Raw genomic sequence first — 27,818 nt, 5'->3', positions numbered from 1 at the left:
TCATAAGGAACTCTACCAGTTCATTGTGAAGAATCTAAGTTTAAATAATATTTCATGAACACACACATACACATACATTTTTCTATGTTGCACTCAAAATACTGCAGGATTTGAAATGAATTTTTTTTCCTCTTACCCTTTTTATTTTATTTATATTTTGGAGGAAGAGGACATGCATTTTTGTGAAATGTTTGATGATCCTAAAGGGAGCAACTACAAATAATCATTTCTTCAGGGATTTTGGTTGACTTACTTTAGTCTCTTTCCCTCACTGTATCTGTGTTGTCCTTGACCCTCAAAATACCCATAAGGTTTTCTTCAAAATACCCATAAGGTTTTCTTTAGTGCATCACTTAAAAATGATATCTCTTTATATTGCAATGTAACTACTGAATTATAGGTAACAGCCTGGTGTGATGTTTTCTTTTTAAGAGTATTGGACAGTATTTGCATACATGAGTCTCATAAGGGTGATTTAACTTGTCTGCTTTTCATATCACTGTATTATACCTATGTCTCTTTGCCATAAATGATAGACTATATAAACTTTTTGTTGTTGTGGTGAGGTAGGCTATGTTCCTTTTCCGCCTTTAATTTTTTAAAATGAATATAGTTGTGGTTATGTGATGCTCTATCAGATAAACTATTTAATTTATAAATAACTTACTAAAATCCCTATTCACATAGCATTGAGTTTTAATAGACATTTTCCAAAATGTTAAAAGGCTAGGTCTAAATGACTGAATAAAATGGAAGGTCAGAGGAAACATTACAATACTTCACAAGCCAGAAAATACAGAGATGCTCAGACCAATGTCATGTGTTAAGTTAATGCCTGTGGTTATTAACTTTTCTTGGTTTTTCCAGAAGATATCCCCCATTAGAGTCAGACTCTGATACCTCATCATTGCATGGAAGAATCTTTGGGTTTATAAAGGCTCTGTCAACTGAAAGAAAGCTCTGACAAATCCTACCAAGTTGAAAAGACTGCAAGAATGGGCCAGTGATGAACTGTCAGCTAAGGATCAGTCTACATAAATTTGATGAGGCTATAAAGCCAAGCATGAGCAGCTTTCCAGAGGACTGCTGCTGTGAACAGCTCTAAGGTTCTGATCACACAGTATAGTGAACTCTCTATTTATTCAGCAGTAAACTAAAGCAAAGCATTCACAGAAACCAAAGTACAGCATTCACGATGATATAACATACAACTTATCACTAAAGTGGCCACATAGTTTTCACCAAAGTGGCCACATAGTTTTAAACAAAAGATATCATTCAGTTAGACCTTAACTCAGTCACCCTTAAGGAGCAAACCTCCTTAAGGGACATAAAGTACAAAGGTAAGAGTTCTCCACCCCTAGGTGACATTTTCTTAATCTCTCAGTCAAAAAATCTTCTGTCTTCTTGATTGGAGATTAGTTTCCAATCATCCTTAACTCAATCATCCTTAAGAGGTACAAGGTACAAAGTAAAAAGTTCTCCCACCCCTAGGCCACAGTAAATCATTATCTTCTCAGTCAGCACTAAGTGCCCAAGGAGAGGTGTTTTCATCTTGACTTGAGGCTGGCTTTCAGATTCCATGGTCCCTCTTCCATGGTCTCAGCTTTTGCCTGAATTTATCCAACTGTCACCTGGATTCAAAGGTAGCAGCTCCCAACTCCTCATTCAGTTCCTCATCCAGTTCCTTGTCCAGTTTCCATTCCATATTGAAGCTCACAGTGTCCTGTCCACCTCAAGTCCTTCATAGTTCCCATTTCTAGGAAGACAAAGCTTAACAGAGCCAAAACAACATTCAAAACACATTGCCAGTACCATCTTCAATTCACTTTCTGCCTGTGCAATCAACACAGACCCACAAACAGAGTCTAAGAACTCAACACAAATGGTCAGTAGAATCCCAGGATCTCTGAAACCCTCTTCTAGGACTTCTGTAAGCAGACAACAATAAAATCCTTTTTCAGGTCTTCCAGTAAGGTTGCAGGGCTTCTGTACAAAGTATTATAAATACAAATCAACACAGACAGAACAGACAAACAGAGTGCTGGGATACTATATGTTTTCTCCTTCTCAACTCTGCCATAAGTGTTCCCTTCTCAGTTCTGCTCTCTACCAGCCTGTGCTTAGCTTTTTATCTGGTCATTAGCTCCTCCATCTTCTGGCCACCTCTTACATCCTTCCTCTTCCTGTCTTTGGCAAGACCCTCCCACTGTGGGTTTCACAAGGTCTGTTTCTTAACAAAGACTTGATATAATCATGGGCAAGGCTCAGAGAAAACTTGAACTGAAAAAAGGTGCTAAATAATTAAATAGCTGAAATGAGGTGCTAAGTACTTCTTTGCTTTTCATCTCAGAGGAATATCTTCTAAAAGGTGGCCTCCTAAGTGATACATTTTTGGCTACCACAACTCATTAATTCCACCTAATAACTTATGGATGGCTATGGCAGTAGAAAGAGTAACTGTAAAGATGAAAATATGGTTATTTGGAATTAATGAAGTGTCAGAAGGTGTATTTTCAATATTATATCCTGTTGTACACAGGTCCATGACTTGATACAATTTAATCATAATCTCTCTCTGTATGTATGTATACACACATATGTGTATACATATATACACATACATACACACTTACACATGTATGTACACACAAGTATAAGATAATGTGTTTGATTTGACCAAATAAGGAAACATACAGATTTTCCAAAAAGTATTGGTAAGATTTTATGAAACCACACTAATTTTTAGGACACCTTGTATGTAAAACCCTGAAATCATACATAAATGTGAACTCTTAGCATTATGATCACTTTGAGAAAGTAACAACTGCTTTTTCCAAATGATCATTAAGGGTCGGCTAGGTGGTGCAGTGAATAGAGCACTGACCCTGGAGTCAGGAGGACCTGAGTTCAAATCCAGCCTCAGACACTTAACACAAAAACTAGTCGTGTGACCCTGGGCAAGTCACTTAACCCCAATTGCCCTCCAAAAAGCAAAAAAAAAAAAAGAACAAGTAAAACACAGATTTGGGGTGGCTAGGTGGTACAGTGAATAGAGCACCAGCCCTGGAGTCAGGAGGACCTGAGTTCAAATCTGGCCTCAGACACTTAACACAATTATTAGTCATGTGACATTGGCCAAGTCACTTAACCCCAATTGCCCTCCAAAAAACAAAAAAAAATCTGCTAAATCCAAATGATCATTAAGTACTTCCCTTAGTCTACCACCAAAACTTAAGTTTGGTCTTGAAATTACTCTCTAGAATATCTATAAAAATAAAATCAACTCCTAAGGAATTAGAGTTTTCTAGCCTAAGTTATTCAAATTGGTGCTGATCAAATTCACTAGACAATTCTTTGACTTTCCAGTATACTTTGTCACATGATAATATATAATCATACAATAATTTTCACCTTAACAGAAAGTACGTGATAAAACAAAGTAATAAAGACATGCTATGTAATACATGTATGGTTTTATATCACTTTTCTATTTATAAAACCTTTGTTTTTTTCAAAAAATACGTTGTGCACATTTTTCTAATCCTTTTCCTAAGCAATGCCTAGGCCCTGGAAGATACAATATGTTTAATTACATAAAATATCAGGGTGAGCATGTTAGATTTTCCAAAATATTCAATACCTAAGCATAATACCAAATTTTGAGCTCGGATGAAAAAAAAAAGGTTTTACAAACCTTCTTGGATAACTCATTGCTTAATCTGTCAGACACAATATATTTTGATGTGAATCACTCAAATAATTCACTCTCCTAATTACCATTTCTTTGGACAGTAAAACCTTGTGAATGTAGTAATGGCTTTAGCCACTGAATGTGTGATGCTCTTGCTGACAAATAGGGACATTATTTCATTATATGAAATCTCGCCTTCAAACTAAGGATTTTCTGCATCATTTGTCAATAAAAACCATTTACAGACTCCTACTGTCTGACTGTATTATTGATCCAAATCCTAAGCTGCAACTAACATGAACATTAATCTGCAAATGACCATAATTTTAAAATATTTCTTACAAACCATGATAGGTCTTGTTCATGGCTACACATCACTGTCACATAAGCAACCACCCATTTGGAGCAGAAACCTCATAGATTTGTTGCAATGAAGATTCAATTCATACTATTAGGCAAGAATTTGTGAGTTGCCTAATCATTCCAAATAAACCAGTATTTCCTTTGTAGATAGTGATAAATGTTGAGAATAAAATACACATGAGTAAGATATGTCTTTATATAAATAGTCTACTTTTTTCCAAAAGGTCTCTTCTGAAAGGAGACATATTGATTATTATAAACTCTGATTCAAAGAGCCTCTATATTTTCTGGAAAATTTTAGGGCAAAACATTTTTTAAATGAGTAACATGAAAAGAAGTACCTTAGATTCAGGAGAATAGCACATGTGTCCACAGATGTTTTCAGGCTTCTGACATTCCACAATCCTGCATAACCCATCACCCTGGTTGCTGATTACTTTTTGACCTCTAGTACAAGAATGCCAAGTTTTCCGCAAAAGTTCATAACCAAGGATGATGCCATTTGGTTGTTCTGGAGACTCCCATTCAACCTGAAGGGACCTGTAGCATATAAAATATGGAAGGCAGGGGTTTCTTTGTTTTTGTTTTACAGTGAAATTTGTGCTATTTTCTTTACTTAATTAATTTACTTTTAGTTTAAAATATTCAGTTCCACAATCCTTTGAGTTTCAAATTTTCTCCCCCTCCTCTTCCTTCCCCACCCTCCCATGGTGGCATGTGATCAAATATAGGATCTACAAATGCCTTCACATTAAACTTTAGTCAGATTGTAAAGGATTATAACCAATGGAATGAACAATGGGAAAGAGGAATCAAAACAAAACAAGAAAATGAGAGAGCAAGTAGTTGGCTTCAATCTGCATTCAGACTCTGTAGCTCTTTCTGTGGGTGTGGATATCTCTTTCCATCATGACTCTTTTGGAGTTGTCTTATAACCTTGCATTGCTGAGAGAAGGCCAGTCTATCAAAGTTCATCATCACCCATATGTTGTATCTGTAATTGTGTACAAATTTCTCCAGATTCTGCTTTCTTTACTCAGGACCTGTTTGTATAAGTCTCTCCAGGTTATGAAGAAGTCCATTTGCTCCTCATTTCTTATAGCACAATAGTATTCCATTACATTCATAAGCACAACGTGCTCAGCCTTTCCCCAATTGATGGGCATCCCCTTGATTACTAATTCTTTGCCACCACAAAAAGAGCTACTATTTTGTATATATGGGTCTCTTTCCCACTTCTATGATCTCTTTGGGATACAACCCTAAAAGTGGTATTGCAGGGTCAAAGGGTATGTACTTATTTACAGCCCTTTGGGTATAGTTCCCAATTGCTCTCCAGAATGGCTGGATCAGTTCACAACTCCACCAACAATGCATTAGTGCTCCAATTTTTCCACATCCTCTCCAGCATTTCTCATTTTCCTATTTTGTCACCTTAGTCAATCTGACTGGTGAGATGTGGTACCTCAGAGTTGTTTTGATTTGTATTTCTCTAATCAATAGTGATTTAGAGCATTTTTCATAGGCTTATAAATATCTTTAATTTCATCCTCTGAAAACTGCATGTTCATATCCTTTGATAATTTATCAGTTGGGTAATTTGTTCTATTATATTTTAGAAATGTTTTAGAAATATATTTTAGAAATGAGACCTTTATCAGAGACACTGGTTGTAAAAATTCTTTCCCAATTTTCCACTTCCCTCTTAATTTTTGTTACATTGGCTTTATTTATGCAGAAACTTTTCAATTTAATGTAATTAAAATTATCTATTTTGCATTTTATAATGCTTTCTAATTCTTGTTTGGTCATAAAAATCTTCCCTTCTCCATAGATCTGACAGGTAAACTATTCCTTACTTTCCCATATTGCTTACAGTATCATCCTTTATATTTAGATGGTGCACCCATTTCGACTTGATTTTGGTATATGGCGTAAGATATTGGTCTAAACCCAATTTCTGCATTACTACATTCCAGTTTTCCCAGCAGTTTTTGTGAAATAGTGAGTTCTTATCCCAAAAACTGGGGTCTTTGGGTTTATCAAACAATAGATTACTATAGTCACTGACTGCTGAGTTTTGTGTACCCAATCTATTCCATTAATCCACTACTCTTCTCCTCAGCCAGTACCAAGTAGTTTTGATGACTGCTGCTTTATAATACAGGTTAAAATCTGGTATGGCTAGGCCAAGAAGTCAGGGTTCTTAAACTGGAGTCTCCAGAAACCTTCAAGGGTACCAAATTTCAGGAGGTTTATGAACTTAGACAAGAAAAAAAATACATATTTATTTTCACTACCTTCTAAATGAAATTTATCCTTTTCTTCAGTCATGAATGTAAGCAGAAAAAAATATTCTGAGAAGTGGTCCATGGGCTTCTCTAGATTGTCAAAACAGATAATGACATCAAAAAAGGTAAATAAATCTTAATTTAAGGAGTAGTAGTTTTTAAATTTGTTCTATTTCCACCACTTATTTTTTAGTTCAGCGACATCTTGTACAGTTTCTCTAAATACTCTAATGTAGTATCTTGTACTCAGTAGATTGATCTATCAATTGATCAATCAATAGATAAATAGATGGATGGATAGGTGAATCATGAATCATTTATTAAGTGTTTATCATGTGACAGACATTTTGCTAAGTGAAGAAGTATTCTGATGAGAGATTTAAAACATGAAGAGAAAAGTGGAGAAGAAGATAAGGAGGCTACCGACATGCAGGTGGTATGTCTGTTGAGGAGGAGGAGGAGGAGAGAGATAATTAGAGGATAAATTGTCTTATGAGTGAAGTAAAACAGAGTTAGGTCCTAGTCATAAAGTCATCAGTTAGAACAGTGGGGCCTCATAGCTGAGGTTTCAATGGGCATTTACTAAATATTTTTTTTTGTTGTTCAACTGAACTCAGTTCTGAATTTAAAAGTACAAGTAATATTAGAGAAATAATGTTAGAAAAAGTGATAGCTATTGTCAAACAATCAAAAGTTCATTAGACATGTACCAAACTAACAGGCTCCTACTCTAATATATACCTTTAAAAAGCATAAAGTATCTTTTTTGGGGAGGGGGGATAACAATCAGATAATAACAAACAAGAACAAAGGAAAGAATGGAATTTGAAATAACATGTCATTTATAAATATGGGTAAGATTTAAGAAGTGGGTAATGTGACTTTTTTAGTCCTTTGGACTCATGGTTTATTATTTCATTTAATTTTTATTATTATTTCATTAATTAGATTTTTCAAAGTTGCTGTTTTTAACACCATTGCTATTATGTAAATTATTCTCCTAGTTCACTCATTTTACTATGTATCAAATAAAAATTACTTTTCTCATTTTCCTCTGAAACTGTCCATTTTTTAATGGCACAATATTATTCCATTCCCACACCACAATTTTTTTTTGTTATTCCTCAATAAGAGGCATCCCATTAGTTTCCGGTTTTATACTACTAGGCAAATGGCTGCTAGCATTAATTCATTTATTTATTTCTTTTCTTGTTTTTCTGAATATGGTTCCTTTTCCTTTGATATTCTTTAAGGAATGGACCTAGTAATGTATAGTTGAGGCATAGAGTATGCAGAGTTTAGTAACTTTTGGGGCCAACTAGCAAATCACTTTGCAGGATGTCTGGAAGAATTCACAGCTCATTTGACAAAATATTATTGGTGTGCTTGTTTTCTGCCAGTCTCTCCAACATTCTTTTGGTCAACTTTGCCAGTCTGATTGGTGTGAGATAGAACAGCAGAGTTACTTTAACTTCTATTTCTATTATTATTTGTAGTAGTAATTAAAAGTATTTTTTCCTTTGGAATAATAATTCTTTTATCATTTAAGTTTATATCTTTGCAAGGGATATTTGGTAGGTATAAATCTACCAAATTATTTTATATTTTCTGCAGTTATTTTGAATGGCATTTCTCTTTCTACTTTTTGTTAGATTTCGTTGGTAATATACAGGAAAGATGATGATTTATGCAGATATTTTCATATTCCACATTTCTAAATTTATCAATTGTTCCTATTAATTTTTTGGTTGACTCTTTAAAATTTCCAAATTATCACATCATATTTAAAGTGGAAGTTTATTATGTTTTCTCTTTGCTTATGGTTATTCCATAAATTTCTCTTTCTTGTCTTATTGCTGTAGTTAACATTTCTGGGACTATGTTAGTTAGGAGAGCTGATAATGGACATAACCTGCTTTGTTTCTGGTATCATTGAAAAAGCCTTTCTCCATGCCATGTAGTTTTTCTTCACAGTTTCAGAGAGATACTATTGACTATAGTAAAGAAATGTATATTTATTTCTATGCTTTCTAGTGTTTTTTTTTACAGTACAGAATATTGGATTTCATCAAAAGCCTTTTTAGCAACTAATAATATACTTGCATCTTTTTGTTATTTATATTATTAACATGACATATTCATTGTCTATAATTTTATATCTTATTCTCTGTATGAGCTCTCCATGGTTTGGTATCAAAACTGTATTTGTATGACAGAAAGAGTTTTGAAGTATATCTTTTTTTTCTATTATTGTAAACAGTTTATATAATATTGGAATGAATTGTTCTTTGGATATTTGATAGAATTCTGTGTAAATCCACCTAGACTTAGAGAGCTTTTTGGTCATCTGTGAGCTTATTTATGCTAATTATTTCTAATACTGTTTTATTTAAATAGTTTATTTTTATTAAGCTAAGTATTATAATTTTAAAATTATTCATTTCCTTTAATCATCAGTTTTGTTGACATATAACTGGAAAAAAATTATTTTTAAATTTTCTCTTCCATTATCATGAATTCTCTTTCATTTTTGGCTTTCTTCTCTCTTTAAAAATAAATCATATTAACTAACTGAATATATAATATATTTTTAAAGGTCCTAGATTTATCAGTTGAATTTTTTGTTTCAATAGTATTAATCTATTTTGTTTATTTTCAGAATTTTTACTTTGCTTTTAGCTGAGGGTTGTTTTGTTGTTATGTTCTAATTTTTAATAATTAGATTCATACCCAATTAATTGATTTAATACTTCTATCTTTTACTGAAAAAAACCCACACATTTTAGTTGATCCCATAGGTTTTGCTGTTTTGGGTCATTATTGTAATTTTATTTCATGAATTTTTTTTTTACTATTTCTGTAACGTATTCTTAGACCCACTGAACCTGGAGAGTTATATTACTTAGCTTCCAATTATTTCAAATTTTCTTAAAAGCTCTTAATAGAATATATTTTTATTGTATCATGTATTATGATGTATGTAAATATATTAAGTATAGTTTTTTGTTTATTATATTTGTTTGATGAGGTCCTTCTGCCACAAAGCACAGTTTTTTATAAAAGTAGCTTGTATAGGCAAGGATTGTGTAAATTCTATCTTAATCTCATTCATTAATCACCAGGGATTTGATATCTTTGATTTTTATAAAGCTATGATCAAGCTCTTAATATCATTTTTACTTTTCCTCTGGTTAGATTCATGTAGGTCTGAAAGTGCTACATTGAGGTCTTTCACTGTAATTGTTTTACTATCTATTTCTCTTTCTAATTTTATTAACTTTTAATTGGCACTGTGAAGGTATTATGACTTGGGGTGTGAGTATACACACACACACACACAATGTACTACTAATATTTATTCATTATCTCTGGTTCCTTTCAACATAATTTCTCCATTTGTCTTTTTATTAAATCTATATTTATTGCAACTTTATTTGAAATCATGATAGCTAACACTACTTTTGAAGAATTCAGTTGAAGTAAAAGAGCCTTTTGCTTCAGCCTCTCATTTAAAATCCATGTGAACCTTTATGTTCCTAATATGTTTGTTGTAAACAAAAAAAAAATAAATTCGAATCCATTGTATTAGATACTTAGTGGACTCTGATACATTCTATTATTCTCTATTTTATTGGTGAGTTTACCCCATTCACATTCATGGTTATGCTGTTTCTAAAAAATAATTATGAATTGACCTCCATTCTGATCCCTTGTATGTTTTTTCCCTTCTTTATTCCCATTTTCCTCTTTAAAATAAGAAGATGAGAAAAGATAGGAAGTTTGTCTGACACATAAATAGATGTCCTATTTCTTCACTGTGGTGGTCCTTCTCTTCCCTTTGCCTTACCCTTGATCAAATAATTTTACTGTTTATCCCTTTTCCTTTGATCTTCCCCTCACATTCCTCTCTTTATTATTTGAATTTGTTTTGATAATGATTTTTTTTACATATTCTGCTTTCCCATTTAAGCCTTTCTCTTCACACTTTTGTCCCCATCCTTTCTTACTATCACTTTGAGTTTAATGTATTTTTAAAACATTTTTTTAAATTTTTATTTCTTTTTGGAGAAGGGAGGGTAGGGCAATTAGGTTTAAGTAACTTGCCCAAGGTCACATGGCTAGGTTTTGTGTTAAGTGTCTGAGGTCGGATTTGAACTCAGGTCCTCCTGACTCCAGGGCCAGTGCTCTATTCACTGTGTCACCTAGCTGCCCCAACTTCAATGTGTTTTTCTATCATGATCATTAAGATGTATATTTGTACATGATTATAATTATGTTCAATCTTTCTTTATCTGATCAAATGAAATTGAGGATAATAGGATGCTAATCCTCCCCATCTGTGATTTAATATTCCATATTATATACCTCTGTCATGTGATAGGGCTTCCTGTTTTCTTTCCCTTTTATTCTATGATATAGTCTCCTGTCACTTCATTTTTTTCTTCTTCTAAGACCATTAAAAGAGAACAAAACCATCCACAGGCTCTTTGCCATATTTATCTTTCTCTATGACCATTAAAGATATCAGAATTCTAAGACATTTGTTTCTTACAAAAACAAAAGATCCCCATATATTCCTTTCAAATTATACCTTTGGATATTTCCCTTGGTTCAACTGTTTTTATCTCATGATGTCTGTTCAGTTCTGACCTCAATAACAGAAATATTTAAAAATCCTGTATTGCATTAAAATTCCCTTCTGGAATTTTAGTTAATTTTTTTTCTGATAGGATATTCTATGTTACCAGCCTTTATCTTTTGTCTTTTGGAATACGAGATCCTGTGTTCTCTTCTTCTTTAAGGTGGCTACTACCAAATCTTGCATTATTCTTATTGTGGTTCCTTTGTTTCCAAATTTCTTTTTGGCTGTAGTATTTTTAATTTGACCTGGAAGCTCTGAATTTTGACTGTGTTATTGCTGCAAGTTTTCATTTTGGGATTTCTTTCAGGAGACAACCACTGGATTCCATTTTTACTTTTGGAAAAACTTTTGGTAGAACTTTGGTTCTAAGAATTCTGAAGAGTATTCATTTATAATTTAATGAAATATGGTACCAGATTTTTCTTTACTTCAATTTTGAATTTCATGTAGTCCAAAATTTCTTGTATTATGTCTCTCCTTGACCTGTTTTTCAGATCAATCTTTTAAATTACATATCTTTCCTTTTTTATTTTGTTATTTTGTTTTTAGCATATCTTGGTGTCTTGTGGATTTGCTTTTTTCTCTTTGGCTCCAGTTCATTTTCAACACATTTAATACTTGGATAAAACTTTCTACTATCTTTTCTCAGGTGTCCACTTTCTTTGCCATTCTTTTCTCCCTAATTCCATTTTTTAAATTCCCTTTCATTACTTCAAGGTAATCTTTTAGTCTGTGGATAGTTCTTTTTTTTTCTCTGAGACTTTCACTGAGCTTATGAGATCATTCTCTTCAGGGTTCATCCTGTAGGACTCTCTCAGTACATGGAGTATTGGTTGTTTTCCTTGGTTTGCTTATCTTAGAAGCCTTAGTGTCTAGGTTTGGCAGTGGAAGGTGAGGCTCTGCTACTATGCTTCTGAATGAAATGGGGAAGTCTGACTTGGTTCCACAGTGGACAAGACTAGTCAGGCAATTCCAATCCTGGGTTCTGCTTCTGTCATCTCTCTTGCCACAAGGTTCCTTACCTTTGACTGTTCATTATTTTATCTGAGTCTCCACTCTAACCCCTCCTCCTTAGGCTCAGGAGCTACTAGGATCAACCCCTATCATGAATGGGGCTTTAGGCTGGACTGGGCTACCATTTTCCCATTACCCATTTTCTGCCACTGGACTCTGGGACTTGACTATTCTTCCATTTATGTGTCTGGGTGGGATCACTGCAGCTGATTTAGGTCTATTTTATGCCATACTTTTAAGATATCCTGGCTTTTATGATTCAGGGTTCTAGGGTTCCTGGTAGTTCTGTGTAACTCCTTTGGCTGGGTGTATGAGTGTGTGTGTGTGTGTGTGTGTATTCATGTGTGTGTGCGTGTGTGTGTAGGGGGTAGTCTTCAGGTGATTTTTCTTATTTTGCCAAATAATGGTGCATGTCAGGGTTTTCCTGAGTTTTCCATAGGGGATCTGGGTTCTCTAGGTCTTAGCACAGATTACCATGATTACCATGATCCCTCCAAAGCTCCTCAACAAACTCCAAAAATATATTTAATATTAGTTATATTCCCTATGAAGCAGCTAGGTGGCATAGCGGATAGATTCATAAGCAAATGAGGCAATATTACTGAGAGGATAGAGGGATTAACATCAGCAAAAAGGAAGACTGGAGTTCAAATCCAATCTTTATCATGATTAAGGCTGTGTGACCCTGGAAATATATCTTAACCTCATGGTTCCTAAGCAACTCTCTAATGTAAAATTGTAGAGAAGACATTATCTGTATTGGTAGATAAAATTCCTTCCTGGGAGCTCTTTATGCCAATGAAATCACATGTCCAAAGCCCTTCAAAAATCAATACCATATAAACAAACATATATTTATTAAACATCTACTATGTGCAAAACACTGCATTAAATGTGGTAGGTGTTACAAAGTAAGATGGGTTTGTGTAGTTTATAAAACTACTGGATATATGAAAAAAACTAAATGAAATGGCATCTTTCTCACCCCATTATATGCCTTTATTTTATTTTATTTTTCCTTTTTGGAGGGCAATAGGGATTAAGTAACTTGCCCAAGGTCATATGGCTAGGTTTTTTTTTTCTATATGTGTGTGTGTTAAGTCTCTGAGGACAGATCCAAACTCAGGTCCTCCTGACTCCGGGGCTGGCACTCTACTCACTGTACCACCTAGCCACCCCCATGCCTTTATTTTAAAGATGGAATAATACAAACTTACTGATGAATTAATTGATCTTTCACATACTGTAAACTCCATGGAATGTGGGAAAACTGGGACGTCAAAGCACTGTTGGTAGAGTTGTGAACTGAACCATGCTGGAGAGCAATTTGGAACTATGCCCAAATGGCTATAAAACTGTTCATACTCTTTGATCCATCAATACCACTTCTAGGTCTAGATCACAAAGAGATTTTTTTTTTTAAAGAAGGATAAAAGGACCTATTTTCACAAAAATATTTATAGAAGTTTTTTTGTGGTGGCAAAAACTGGAAATGAAGGGGATGCTCATCAACTGGGGAATGGATGAACAAGCTGTGGTATATGATTGTGATGGAAAAGTATTGTGCTACAAGACATGACAAGCAGAATTGTGCCAGAAAAACCTGGAAAGATAAGAACTGATGCAAAATGAAGTGAACCAAACCAGGAGAACATTGTATACCGCAACAGTAACAATGTACAATAAAGAATTGTGAATGACTCTGCTATTCTCAGCAATACAATAATCCATTCCAAGACAATCCCTAAGATCTCATGATGAAACATGTTATCCATCTGCAGAGAAAGAAATGATTTTTTTTTAAATACTGACTGAAACAGACAATAAACATACATAGCAGAGTCAAGATGGTGGAGTAGAAACAGAACTTCCACGGGGCTCTGGTTTCCACCTCCTCCAATTCATGTAAAAGGTGACTCTGAAGAAAATTTGGAGCTACAGAACTCAAAAAATGACACAGAGAAGCTAACTTCCCACTGAGCACAGCCTGGCAGGCCAGCAGGAAGTGGCCAATACAGTCCTCTGGGAACCAAGACCAGCCCCAAGTGAGCTGGAGGTTTTATCCTCAGGACAGGCCTGACCAGCCACTGGCTGGAGGGACTTCAGATCACCAGAAACTGTGGCAGTTTCCAGAATTATCAACACATAGATGCTAAGGACAAAGTGAGACATCAGTGCAGTGTGGACTTTGGGATCCAGTAGTTCAGGAGTGGGGTCAGCCTTTTCCCCCAGGGTAAGAAGTGCAGCTACAGCCACATGGCAGCTTCAGCTCCTGGTCTGCAGATTGTAGGGGGACCAAGCAACTAGTCTGACAGGTAATTGCTCTTGCTTTAACGTGCTTGGATCTGGATTGCAGTCTAGGGTGGAGCTCCTGGGGTGTGTTACCAGCTTGCCAGAGCCTGTGGAGGCTTCAGAGAGGGCACTCAACTAATACCTATAGCAGCTGAGAAAACCCCAGCATTTGGGATGAAATCTCCCCTGTCTGGTAGCAGAGTCTTACTGTGGCAAAAAGCCCAAAACTCAAGTAATTGAGTGGCAACTTGAGCAAACATGGGAAGCAAAGCAAGCAGAGCAACCCAAATTTACACTCCTATTTTGGGGACAAAAAGGATCAAAGCATGGAAGAGGAAGAAGACAGTGAAGTCACAACTCTTGCACCAAAAGCTTCCAAGAAAAATATGAGTTGGTTACAGGACATAGAGGAGCTTAAGAAGGATTTTTAAAACCAAGTAAGAGAAGTTGAAGAGAAATTGGGAAGAGAAATGAGAACAATGCAAGAAAATTATGAAATGAGAGTCAACAACCTGACTGAAAAAAAGAAATAATACCTTAACAAATAGACTAACTCAAATGGCAAAAGAGGCTCAAAAAGCCAATGAGAAGAATGCCTTAAAAAGTCAAATTTGCCAGATGGAAAAAGAAACTCAAAAGCTCACTGAAGAGAATCACTCCTTCAGAATTAGATTGGAGCAAATGGAAGCTAATGACTTTATGAGAAATCAAGATACTATTAAACAAGTTAAACATCCAAACAAATGAAAAAATGGAAGGCAATGTGAAATATCTCATTGGAAAAACCACTGACCTGGAAAATAGATCCAGGAGACATATTTTAAAAATTATCGTACTACCTGAAAGCCATGATCAAAAAAAGAACCTAGAAATCAACCTTCAAGAAATTCTCAAGGAAAATTGCCCTGATGTTTTAGAACCAGAGGGCAAAATGGAGGTTGAAAGAATCCACCAATCACCTCCTGAAAAAGATCCCAAAAAGAAAACTCCTAGGAATATTATAGCCAGGTTCTGGAATTCCCAGATCAAGGAGAAAATATTACAAGCAGCCAAGAAGAAACAATTTAAATAGTGTGGAAATACAATCAGGATAACACGGGATCTGGCAGCTTCCACCCTGAGGGATCCAAGGGCTTGGAATATTATATTCCGGAGGTCAAAGGAGCTGGGATTAAAACCAAGAATCATCTACCCAGTGAAACTGAGTAAAATGTTTCAGGGGAAAATATGGTTATTCAATGGAATAGAGGATTTTCAAGCATTCTTGATGAAAAAACCAGAGTTGAATAGAAAGTTTGACATTCAGATACAAGAAGCATGAGAAGGTAAACAGAGAAAAAGAATCATAAGGAACTTATCAAAGTTGAACTATTTACATCCCTGCAAGGAAAAATGATAATTGTAACTGATGAAACTTTTCTCAGTATGAGAAAAGTTGAAGGGAATATAAATGTATGTGTGTATGTATATATGTATATATGTATATGTATATATATACATATCTGTCTATATAGGAGGGTATTGGTATATGAATACATATGTGAATGTGTGTATATATGTATACAGGTATAGATACATGGGGGCACAGGACCAATTTAATTGGAAGGGATGATACTTAAGAGGTGATATTAAGAGGTGAGAGAGGAATGAATCTGGAATTCAAAGTTTTAAAATCAAATGTTTAAAAATATATATATATATATAAACAAAAAAAAACCTGACTGAAACACTATTTTTAACTTTCTTTTCTTTTTTGATGTTCACATGACTTCTTGTACAAAATGAATAATATGGAAATGTTTAAATAATTGCACATATATTTTAGATTGCTTACCACCTCAGGGAGGGGGGAAAGAAGGAAGGGATAGAATTTGGAACTCAAAACTTTTTTCATAATGTTAAAAATTGTTTTAATGTGCAATTGGGAAAAAATTAAATATATTAAAAAATAAGATCCATAAAGATAGAAGCAATCTCATTTTTGTTATTGTGCAAATAATGTCCTGCAATTAATAGGTACTAAAGAAATAACGGATTTAATTTTATGGGTTAAATTAAAAAGACAACATCCATATGCCAAATGACATAATAAGTAAGGAATATGTTTAATTCTGAATTTTTATGCTAAAAATAATCAAGGGTCTATATAAACATTAATATTTTAATATAACTTAAAAACACAAAATTATTTCTTTTCTTCAAGGTATACATGTAACACATTCAGCAGTAAGACTGAATAGTAAGATAGTGAATGAATGTCACTTATAGGGGAATAGTTTTATAGGTGACTTACATAGTCTTTATCCAACTCTTAGGATTAATTCCATATTATACTTCTTTTGTATTCTTTGCATATTCAACTACCAAAAGAAAGCCTACATTTAAATGGCATTAAAGAGCCTGAGTAGCCCACAAAAGCTATGGAATTAGTATTGTAAAGGCTAAAAATCCACCCTGCAGGTCAGCATTCTTTCCTTAATACATGCTACTATGACTTCTCTCTTCTCTGTGCTACATAGTTAAGTTTGAAGTGAGACAGGTCATATTTTCAGCTGTGACTAAGAATGATTTTGCTTTTGAGGATTGCACTCAGAAACATCAGGGTAAATTTTCAAAGGTGTATGTAAGGCTTAACAGCTATACAACTGCCATGGAAGTCAGTCCTGGGAGCCTGGAAAAAATCTTTGTGTGCTGCTTCTACAATGAAAAATACTCTGACAAATATGGTATATTGCTCGTCCCCAGCGTTAGGCTTTAATTGCTTTGATAAAAGAGAGAAAAATTAAATAAATTTATGTAGGCAACAGGAATGGTGCTGAAAATTGTGGGGGAAAGTCCAAAGTGAAAGCATTTGGAATGGTTAGAGTACATGGATACCCACAGAAATCTAAACGACTAGAACAATATAATGTTCTATCCAATAATCTATCCACTGTGCTACCTACCAGCTTCACAATTAGTTCATAAACAACTACTACTGACTCACAAAACCTCTAAATTGAAAGGGGCTTCAAAGGGCACAGAGTGCCATCTTCACTTTCATATGAATCTCTTCTAATAAGATATCTGAATAATGATACATTTTTTATTGAAGATATCCAATGAACAGGAATTCTAATGCTAATGGTAAGTCAATAAATATTTAGCATTTACTAAGTACCCCCCTCCCCTACACACACACACACACACACACACACACACACACACACACACAGCAGTACTTGGAATACAAAGAAAGGCAAAAGAAACTCCCTGCCCTCAAGGAGTTCATAATCTCATTGGCAAGATAGGGCAGGGTTACTTCAAATGGGAAGAAAGCTCAATGGTAGAGTGCTGTGCCTGGAATCAGGAAGACTAATTTTGAGTTCCAATCCAGCCTTAGATCATTATTAGCAGTGTGACTCTGAGCAAGTCACTTGACCCTATTTGCTTCAGTTTCCTCATCTGTAAAATGAACTGGAGAAAGAAATGACAAACCACATCTGTATCCTTGTCAAGGAAAATACCAAATGGCATTCATTTGGACACAACCGAAAAATGATTCAGCATGAAAACTTGAATGGGGAGTATGTTGAAGACCAGAGCAATACAGATGGATGTGAAAAGATGAAATGGATGTTCTGAGCACTCTCCTTAAGTGCAGGATATGGGAGAAACTCTCTAATGTCCAGTGATATCTATCCTCTGCTATCAGATGGAGGAAGGGGTTGGGGGTACTGGTGTTTCAGAGTTGATGTGATCTTGCAGGAAGATGAATTTCATGATGATGAATTTTTAGACCATGATGAAATCCAAGAGAGAAGTGATGAGGGGTGAGAAATGAAGAGATAGTGTTATGGGAATGGGAATCTGAAGATCTTCCCTGCCCCTTGGCCCCTTGATAGGCTTAAGTGCCTCTGACAACCTTCTCTGATTTGAAAATATACTCTGCCCCCTAATAGGCTGAATGTGGTCACATGGACCCGGTGGTGGGTGGTTTGTTTTTCAGGAATGCCCACACCTTGTTACTTTGTGATTAGGCAGTGGGTCAAGAGGGTTGTTAAATTCTGTAAGCCAGGACAAGGCTATATATAGCCTGATGTTAGGTTTTTGCTTTGGGGCTTACTTTGTGATTTAAATAGATGAGACTCTGGGCAGGCATTGAGCCCCCCTTACCCCCTCCCCTTTGAAAACCCAGATGTTGGTGCTTCCCTCTCTGGTAACTGACTAGGTATGGATGTAATGGTCAGAGAGCTGGAAGCCCCGTCTGCTGATATGTTTCTTTGTCTGTATTTTTTTGTCTGCTTGTAACCTCTGTTTTTGTTCTCTGAAGTTTGGGGTGCTAACCTTTTTCCCCTGAACTAGGTAAATGACATATGTTTGATTAAAGCAAGATTGTTAAACCATTTTGAGTTGCTTTCCTTTAGAAAAATAGATCTAGAAACCTGTAATAGCAGCCATCCTGGGTATGCTAGGGTGCTTGCTGCTACAGATAGCTGCTCAAGGTTGCCTCCTTGAATGAAGCATTTGGGAGGAGCTTCCAATGTCCACCCTCTACCCTCTCTGATCAGGGGGGAAAGGGGTCATAGGGGTCAGGGATACTGAGGAAATGTGAGTTTCAGAGTTAATATGATGTTTCAGGGTGATAAGTTTCTGGAGACCATCATTACTCCTGAAGAGCAATAGGGGAAGTCATGAGTTTAATATACCCCGTGTTTCCCTGATAATAAGACCTATCCCGAAAATAAGCCCTCCCCTTACTGTGTAAGATTCCTCTAAAATAAGCCTCCCCCCGAAAATAAGCCCTATTGAGATTGCTACTGTAGTGAAGGTGATCCCCTGTACTACCCCCTACCCTCTGTATGCACCTCCCCCCCCCCCCCTGAAACACAGTCCCCTCACCAAGCTGCATCCAATCAGAGCTGCAGCAGTGAGCACATCATCCTGTACTTTATTGAATTCATTATTGAATAAAGGTACATTTTTTTGTTCACATTTACCTGTTTATTAAAATTGCTGTCAATGTTCATTAAAATAAGCCCTCCCCTGAAAATAAGCCCTCTGGTGTTTTTCTGTCCAAAAAAAATGATAAGACAGTGTCTTATTATTGGGGAAACACAGGTAGTAACTAGACCATAGTAGATACTTAATGATTATTGAATGACTGACTGTTAAATACTCACACTTAATTGAATTGAGCAAATGGCATGATCTTGTGTCCTTTTACCATTTTCTGTATACTCTCTAGCTTATTTGTGTCCTACTTAAAATATAGATCCTAGAACTGAAATCAGTTCTCCAGTTATGGTCTAATCAAGATGAAGAAGATCAGGAATACCACCTTTTTAGTCCTAAACACTATGCACCTGTGAACATAGTTTAAGATTACATTAACTTTGCTGACTTCCAGATCACAATGTTGACTGACTCAGTAGGAACTTCTAGTTCACTCAGTTCCTTAGATGGCTCTCAGATGAACTGGGTGGCCCTAGGAAAGAAAAGGGAAAGGGGAAGGCTAGAAAATGGTACAGACCAAGCTGGGGGAGAAGAGCACCAATGAGGGTACACTTCCCCAATTCTATTCACTCTGAGGCTGCTTAGACCCCATCTGGGGTACCTCTTTGGGAAGACCTGTCAGGAGGTGTACCATTCCCTACTCCTTTCCCTTCCTATTTGTTCCTAGTGCCTAGGACTTCCAGACCCCATCTAGGGGTCTTTATTACTTTAAGTTCTTTAAGATTTCTACCTCTTATTTTGTTAATTTGGTTATTTTATATTTTTTTAGGTAAATAAACATTGACTTTACATTCTCAGTTTTTCTTGAATAAAATCATGTATAGCAGGATCTAATCATTCTTTGTAGCTCCTCTGTTGGGAACTTTTTTTTTTTGCTCTTTTTGTTTTGTTAATTTGATTTCTCTTTGTTTCTGTGTGGTCAGGTTAGCTAAAAAGATTAGTTATTTTGTTAGAACTTTTTATTTTTTCTATAATCTTTTTGTTTTCCATTTTATCTATTTTCCTATTTCTTAAGATTTTTCTTTTGGGGCTTTTTTGAATCTTTGAATTTATTTTTCAAGATTTTTAAAATTGCATTCTCAGTTCACTAATCCTCTCTTTTACAAATTTTAATGTGTATTTACGAGATAATTTTTTCTCTAAAAACTATCTCAGAGGCCCATTCATTATTTAAAATGTCATTATCATGTATCCATTCAAATCTATATCGTTTGTGTTCCTGAGTTTATTAAAGGAGTATTTAAGGAAAACTAGCACCTCTAGTGTGAGTAATACCAAGCACTTTCAGGGCTGCTCATATACCGTTGGGGTCCACCTTCACTTAACTCTCATCTGTACATTCCCACATTGGGTTGTTGTCTCTGTATTTTTGTATTTCAGTTAGTGTTTCCCCTATGAATTTAAATGTTATGCCAATTAGGCACATATATTTTTTATTATTTAATTTAATGTTATAAAATTTATGTTGTATAATTACTATATTTTATTATCTATGGTACCCTTTAGTATAATATGTTACCTTTTTATCTTTCAATGTTTATTTTTATTTTTCCTTTGCCTAATAAGCATAATTATAACTCCTAGCTTTTTTTTTAAAGGATCACGTGAACCAAGGCTTCATTTTTTTTTTTTGTTTTGTATGTGTCTGTATTTTATTTTGAGAGGCATCATGTTGCAGTGTATAGAAAGTTGGCCTTTGAATTAGGAAGACATAGGATCAAGTCCTGCTTTCAACATATAATAGCTGTGTAACTCTGAGCAAATCCCTTAATCTCTCAATGCCCCCATTTAACTCTCTAAGGCTATAAGTTGCAGAGAATGTACAGTTCTGTACTGGTAGAAGATATTTTCTCTTTCAAGTTTCTTTTAACTAATGCAATCACAGGTCCAGTCTCTTCTACCCCCCCCCACTTTTTCAATGAGTGATTCTTACAGGTAACAAACTGTTGGTTATTTTTTCTTAGCCAGTCACCCATCATTTTCACTTAATTTGACTCATTCACGTTTAAGATTCAATTTTTAGGTGGACATTTTCATTCATTTATCTCTTTTGTATTGATTTATGTCTTTTCCTATTTTTTATATTAGTACCTTTTCTCTCTGAAAAGTATTATGTATACTTGTGTGATGCTTCTTATTCTCCCAGTTTTCCCTGTCCCATTCCAGACAACTTTCATGACTTTACTTAAATTATTTTATCTTTATTTTCAATCTGTTTAATTACTTTCTCTCTGCACCTACCATTTTGGCCACCTTCTTTCTCCATCCAGACAGTTGTATGGTTTAAAATCTTCACTCCCAATCTCTACACCCTGCCCAATGTTTTAAGCTTAAGAAACTTTATATGACCTCATTTCTAAGAAGCAATCATTAAAATTTCCATCCTTCTTATTTCTGTCCCTTTTTACTCTGTTATGAACTCATGTGATGTATTTGTACATATTCCTTCTTTATTTTATTCCCCTCATGACAGGTAGTGCTTCTGGACTGTCAAATATACTCCCCCTTCTAATTTCCACTTCTATGCTAGTGTTATCTATAGTTCTCATCTTATCTTCTCTTTCCCTAATTTGCTTGTTTATCTTTTGGGCTCTTATTCTGATATAGTTCACTTTTAGAAATCAATTTATGAAGGAAGAAATACAATGAGATCAGAATCACTGTGTATCCCAAGTCATGAAGCTTACTCCTACCCTTTACCCTTAAACATGACTACATGATTGCTCAACCTCCTTAAGCCAAGTATATCTTACCACTAGATCTATTTTTCTCCCTAATATCCCAGGTGCCACCAATCCTTAGGAACTCATATATCCCCTCTCTTGTGGGTGAGATTAATTTCTGGGAAGCACAACTCTTGCAAAATGGTTGAGAAGATATTCCTTTTAAAAAAATCCATTATGAGGCCCTTATCTTTTGCTGCCTCACATACCCCACCATAGGGAAAATGGTTTTGATGGTCACCTTTCATTTTCCATTCTTGCCTAAAACAAGTCTTTTGCTCTTCATTTCCCTTTCTAGTCCTTCCCTTCTACTTACCTTATTCTCCCATACCCCCATAATTTTGGTGTGATACTGAAAAAAAATAATATTTCTTTCTCTGATAACCTCGAAGCCAGTTAAAACACCATATAAACAGAAACTACAATTATCATTCTCAAACCTTGAGCAAACTTCTTTATTAGGTTTCCACTTTGTGCCCAGAATTCTGGGTCATGTTATGTTATAAATATAAAAAAAAATGCTATGAATAATTTTTTAAAGGCCTATATCTTATCTTTTTTGCCCTTTGCTGCTAAATTCCTTGAAAAGGCTATTCTCAATAGGCGCCTCCACTTTCTTCTCACTCTCTTCTTAAAACTTTAAAATACAGCTTCTGATCTTATTTGAGGCATCTTGGTGGTGTGGTAAAGAGGATGTTGGGCCTGAAGTTAGGAAGGCCTGAGTTCAATTTCAACAGCAAATACTTATTAGCTGTGTGATCTTGGCCAAGTCATTTAATGTCTGGTACAGTTTCCTCAGCTGTAAAATGGAGATAGTAACAGCACCTCTCAGGGTTGTTGTGAGGATCAAATGAAATAATATTTATAAAGGAATTAATACAGTGTCTGGCATACAGTTGGTGCTATATAAATTCTTATTCTTTTCCTTTCCTTTGTTCCTGTAACCCTTATCATTCTATAGAAACTGTTTCCTCAAAAATTACCAAAGATCTCTTTATTATAAATCAAATAACCTTTCCTCAGTCCTCATTCTCCTTGACTCCCTCCTAGACTCAGCCCCCATCCCCAAGTCTTTGACACTGTTGATTACATTCTCTTCCTGGATATTATCTTCTCTCTCGGTTTTTAAGACATGACTCTCTCCAGGTTCTCCTCCTACCTATCAGACTGCTACTTTTCTTTCTCCTTTGCTGGGTCCTCATCCAGATCATGGCCCTTAACCATAGGCTTCCCAAAGAGTACTGTCCTAGGCCCTCTTCTCTCTTTATCTTATTTCACTTGGGAATCTCAACTACCATGGATTTAATTACCATCTCCATGTTGACTATTCTCCAAACTATCTGTCCTGCCCCAACTTCCATTCTCACATCTCCAAATGCCTTTTAGACATCTTGAACTGCAAGTCTGGTAGACATCTTAAAATCAGCACATCCAAAATGGAATTTGTTATCTTTCCCCCAAATCTTTACCACCTCCTGTCCTCCCCATTAGTGCTGAGGGCAACACCATCCTTCTATTCCCTTAGAATCCCAACCTATGAGTTATTCTTGATTCTTCACTATTTCTCACTTTCCATATCCAAGCTGCCAAAACCTGTCAACTTCATCTTTGCGAGATCTCTTTATGTTGAGAAGATTTCTTCTTTCCTTTGACACTGCCACCATTCTGGCGCAAGCCCTTCTCACCTCATGCCTTGATTGTTAAGATACTCTTCTGGTGGGCCTTTTTGCCTTGAGTCTCTTCCCCAATCCATTTACCATTAAGTCACCAAAGTGATTTTCCTAAAATGCAGGTCTGATATATCACTCTCCTATTCAATAAACTCAAGTGGCTCTTACTGCCTCCATATTTCCTGGTTAAAGATTCTACTTCCTCTCAACTGGCAGATATCTCCTTCTTTCAGGATGATGTGAATGAAGTAGTGGGAATTTATTTCTGGAAGTGAGTTACATTAGATGACAGCTAAGGCCCATTCTAATGCTAAAATATCTATAAATCTGTGGTTCATTAGGATTCACCAGCCACCTTTCATCAGTCTATAAATTTGACATTCCAAGATCTGATATTGTTCAGAAAAGTAGTAGATCTAGGTGTTTTAATCTACCATGCTATTTCTTCACAATATATACAGTTGACAAAAATAATTTGTAGCCCACTATAAAAAGTTAAAGAAACCAATTTCATTGGAACAAGTTGGAATTCTTAGAATAAATCACATTTTTCCAACAGTTTAAAATGGAACCAAAGAAAGTAAACACCTCCTGATATGAAGAGCTAAGGGACACCATCTAATAATGTCCTTGGTGATTCTAAAATACTATCTTAATTTTATCACCAGATCATTATCTATGACAGATTACCATTCTGACCACTTAATTCTCTAGAATACTTAGACTGATCCATTGCAACAGAGGAAGTGCTACAAGAGGTTAAGAGGCACTTTTCCACTCTTTCCCTTGCCCTACCCAAAGCCACACTGCCATTTTGTGGTAGAAGCAGAAATCTGAAAACTTTTTCTACACTGATCTACTATTCATTATGACTTTTACCCACTTTCAAAGTTGTCAGTATTGATACAACATTACCATCTTGGAGAATGTGTTGCTGGAAAAATTGGTAATACTACTTCCAGATAACCAAAATTAACAAAAACCCACAATCTTGAGTAATACCCTTATCCATGTTATATTTTCCTTTATTTTTTTAATTTTTAAAATTTTATGTTTATTTTTAGTTTACAACATTCATTTCCACAAGATTTTGAGTTACAAATTTTCTCCCCATCTTTACCCTACCCAGCACCCCAAAAGAGCGATCGTACTGAATACCCCCTCACCCAATCTGCTCTCTCCTATATCCTCCCCCATGGCCCCTCCAACTTTCCAGTAGGGCAAGATGGATCTCTATGCCCCAGTGCCTGCATATCTTATTTCCCAGTTGCATGTAAAAAAAAAATCATTTGGGAGAACAAAAGGTCTAAAATATCAAGGGAATTAATGAAAAGAAATGCTAGGGAAGGTGGTCTAACTATACCAGATTTTAATCTGTATTATAAAGCAGCAGTAATCAAAACTACTTGGTACTGGCTGAGGAATATAGCAGTGGATCAATGGAATAGACTGGGAACATGAGACTCAGCAGTCAATGATTATAGTAATCTACTGTTTGATAAACCCAAAGACCCCAGTTTTTGGGATAAGAACTCTCTATTTGACAAAAACTGCTGGGAAAGGGTGGCTAAGTGGCACAGTGAGTAAAGCACCGACCCTGGAGTCAGGACCCGAGTTCAGTTCTAGCCTCAGACACTTAACACCCACACAAAAAAACTAGCCATGTAACCTTGGGCAAGTTACTTAACCCCAACTGCCCTCCAAAAGGCAAAAAAAAACAAAAACAAAAAACCTGCTGAGAAAACTGAAATTTAGTATGGCAGAAACTGGGCATAGATCATTATCTAATTCCATATACCAAAATTAAGTCTAAATGGGTGCATGATCTAGGTAGAAAGGCTGATACTCTAAGCAATCTGGGAAAGCAAGGAATAGTTTACCTGTCAGATTTGTGGAGAGGGGAAGATTTTATGACTGAACAAGAATTAGAGAGCATCATAAAATGCAAAATGGATAATTTTGATTACATGAAATTGAAAAGCTTCTGTACAAACAAAGCCAATGTAATCGAGATTAAGAGGGAAATGGAAAATTGGGAAAGAATTTTTATAACCAATATCTATGATAAAGGCCTCATTTCTAAAATATATAAAGAATTGAGTCAAATGTATAAGAAGTCATTCCCCAATTGATAAATGATCAAAGGATATGAACAGGCAGTTTTCAGGGGACAAAATTAAAGATATCTATAAGCATATGAAAAAATGCTCTACATCACTATTGATTAGAGAAATGCAAATCAAAACAACTCTTAGGTACCACATCTCACCAGTCAGATTGGCTAAGATGACAAAACAGGAAAATGACAAATGCTGAAGAGGATGTGGACAAATTGAAACACTAAAGCATTGTTGGTGGAGTTGTGAACTGATTCAAACATTCTGGAGAGCAATCTGGAATTATGCCCAAAGGGTTATAAGTAATTTCATACCCTTTGACCTACTTCTAGAGTTGTATCCCAAAGAGATCATAGAAGTGGGAGGAAAACCCATAAGTACGAAAATATTTATAGCAGCTCTTTTTGTAGTAGCAAAGAATTGGAAATTAAGGGGATGCCCATCAATTGGGGAATTGTTAAACAAGTTGTGGTATATAAATGTAATGGAACACTATTGCGCTATAAGAAACAAGGAGCAGATGGACTTAATATTTACCTGAAGAGGCTTATATGAACTGATGCTGAGTGAGAAGAGTAGAATTGGGAGAAATTTGTACAAAATTACAGACACAATGTATTAGTGATGACCAACTTTGATAGACTGGACTCTTCTCAGCAATGCAGGGTTATAAGTCAACTTTAAGAGACTCATGATGAAGAGAGATGTCTACATTCAGAAAAAGAACTAGAAAGAACAGAGTTTGAATGCAGATTGAAGCAAACTACCTGCTCTCTTTCTTTTTCTTATTTGGTTTTGTTTCCTCTTTCCCATTGTTCATTCAATCCAATATAATCCTTCTTTATAACCTGACTGAGGTGTAATGTGAAACTATTTGCAGATCCTATCTTTGATTGTATGCTGCCATGGGGAGGGGGCAGGGGGGGAGAAAATTTGAAACTCAAGGAATTGTGGAATTGAATCCTGTAAACTAAAAGTAAACAAACAAATTAATAAAGACCAAAATTTTTTTTTAAACTTTAACATTTGATTTTAAAACTTTGAATTCCAGATTCTTTCCCCACTTCCCTTGTCACCCACCCTTACTGGGAAGATAAGCAATTCAATATAGGTTGTACATGTGTAGATATCCAAAACATTTCCATAGTGGATGTATTGTGAAAGACTGACTATATTTCCCTCCATCCTATCCCGGCCCCCACTTGTTCTATTTTCTATTTTGACCCTGTCCCTTTTCAAAAGTGTGTGCTTCTAACTACCCTCCCCCACCAATATTCCCTTCCTTCAATCATCCCCCCTATTATCCCCTTTCCCCCTACATTCCTGTATAGTAAGATATACATTTTAGTGTGTATGTTATTCCCTCCCTAAGCCAAATTCAATGAGAGTAAGATCAACCCATTCCCTTTTGGCGTCCCGTTCTTCCCCTCTATTGTAACAGTTTTCCCTTGCCTCTTTTATATAAGATAATTTACCCTATTCTGTCTCTCCCTATCGTTACTCATTATATTCCTCCTTCACCTCTTAATTTTTTTTTTTAGATACCCCCCTTCCTATTCAATTGATCCTGTGCACTCTGTCTATGCATACCAGTACACACATATACACATACTCATATATATTCATATGCACATATGCCCTCCTATATAGACATATTTATGTATGTATACATATATTCATATATATAATTATATATATGTGTGTGTGTGTTTGTATGTATGTATATTCCCTTCAACCACCCTCATATTGAGAAAAATTTTATAACAGTATTATTGCTTTTCCATGTAGGAATGTAAATAATTCAACTTTGATAAGTTCCTTTTGATTTCTTTTTCCCTATTTACCTTCTCATGCTTCTCTTGTATCTGATTGTTAAATTTTCTATTCAACTATGTTTTTTTCATCAAGAATGCTTGAAAATCCTCCATTTCACTGAATAGCCATATTTCCCCTTGAAACATTATACTCGCTTTTGCTGGGTAGGTGATTCTTGGTTATAATCTTAGCTCCTTTGACC

The 27,818-nt window shown here is 35.4% G+C and overlaps 1 protein-coding gene across 1 annotated transcript in view; it reads right to left on the bottom strand.

Annotated features, from left to right (window-relative positions):
• USH2A (usherin) overlaps positions 1 to 27,818 on the bottom strand; it is a 1,033,591-nt gene that overhangs the window by 282,329 nt on the left and 723,444 nt on the right. The window contains exon 48 of the mRNA XM_069066041.1: positions 4,399 to 4,597. Within this exon, the coding sequence (XP_068922142.1) occupies positions 4,399 to 4,597 (199 nt within the window). The remainder of the gene's footprint in view (positions 1 to 4,398; positions 4,598 to 27,818) is intronic.

Source organism: Petaurus breviceps, unplaced genomic scaffold, assembly GCF_028583685.1.
Source record: "Petaurus breviceps papuanus isolate PSGF00001 unplaced genomic scaffold, PetGlider_PUasm1.0 90702, whole genome shotgun sequence".
NCBI classification, from domain to species: domain Eukaryota; kingdom Metazoa; phylum Chordata; class Mammalia; order Diprotodontia; family Petauridae; genus Petaurus; species Petaurus breviceps.
This window is presented reverse-complemented; position numbering and strand designations above follow the sequence as displayed.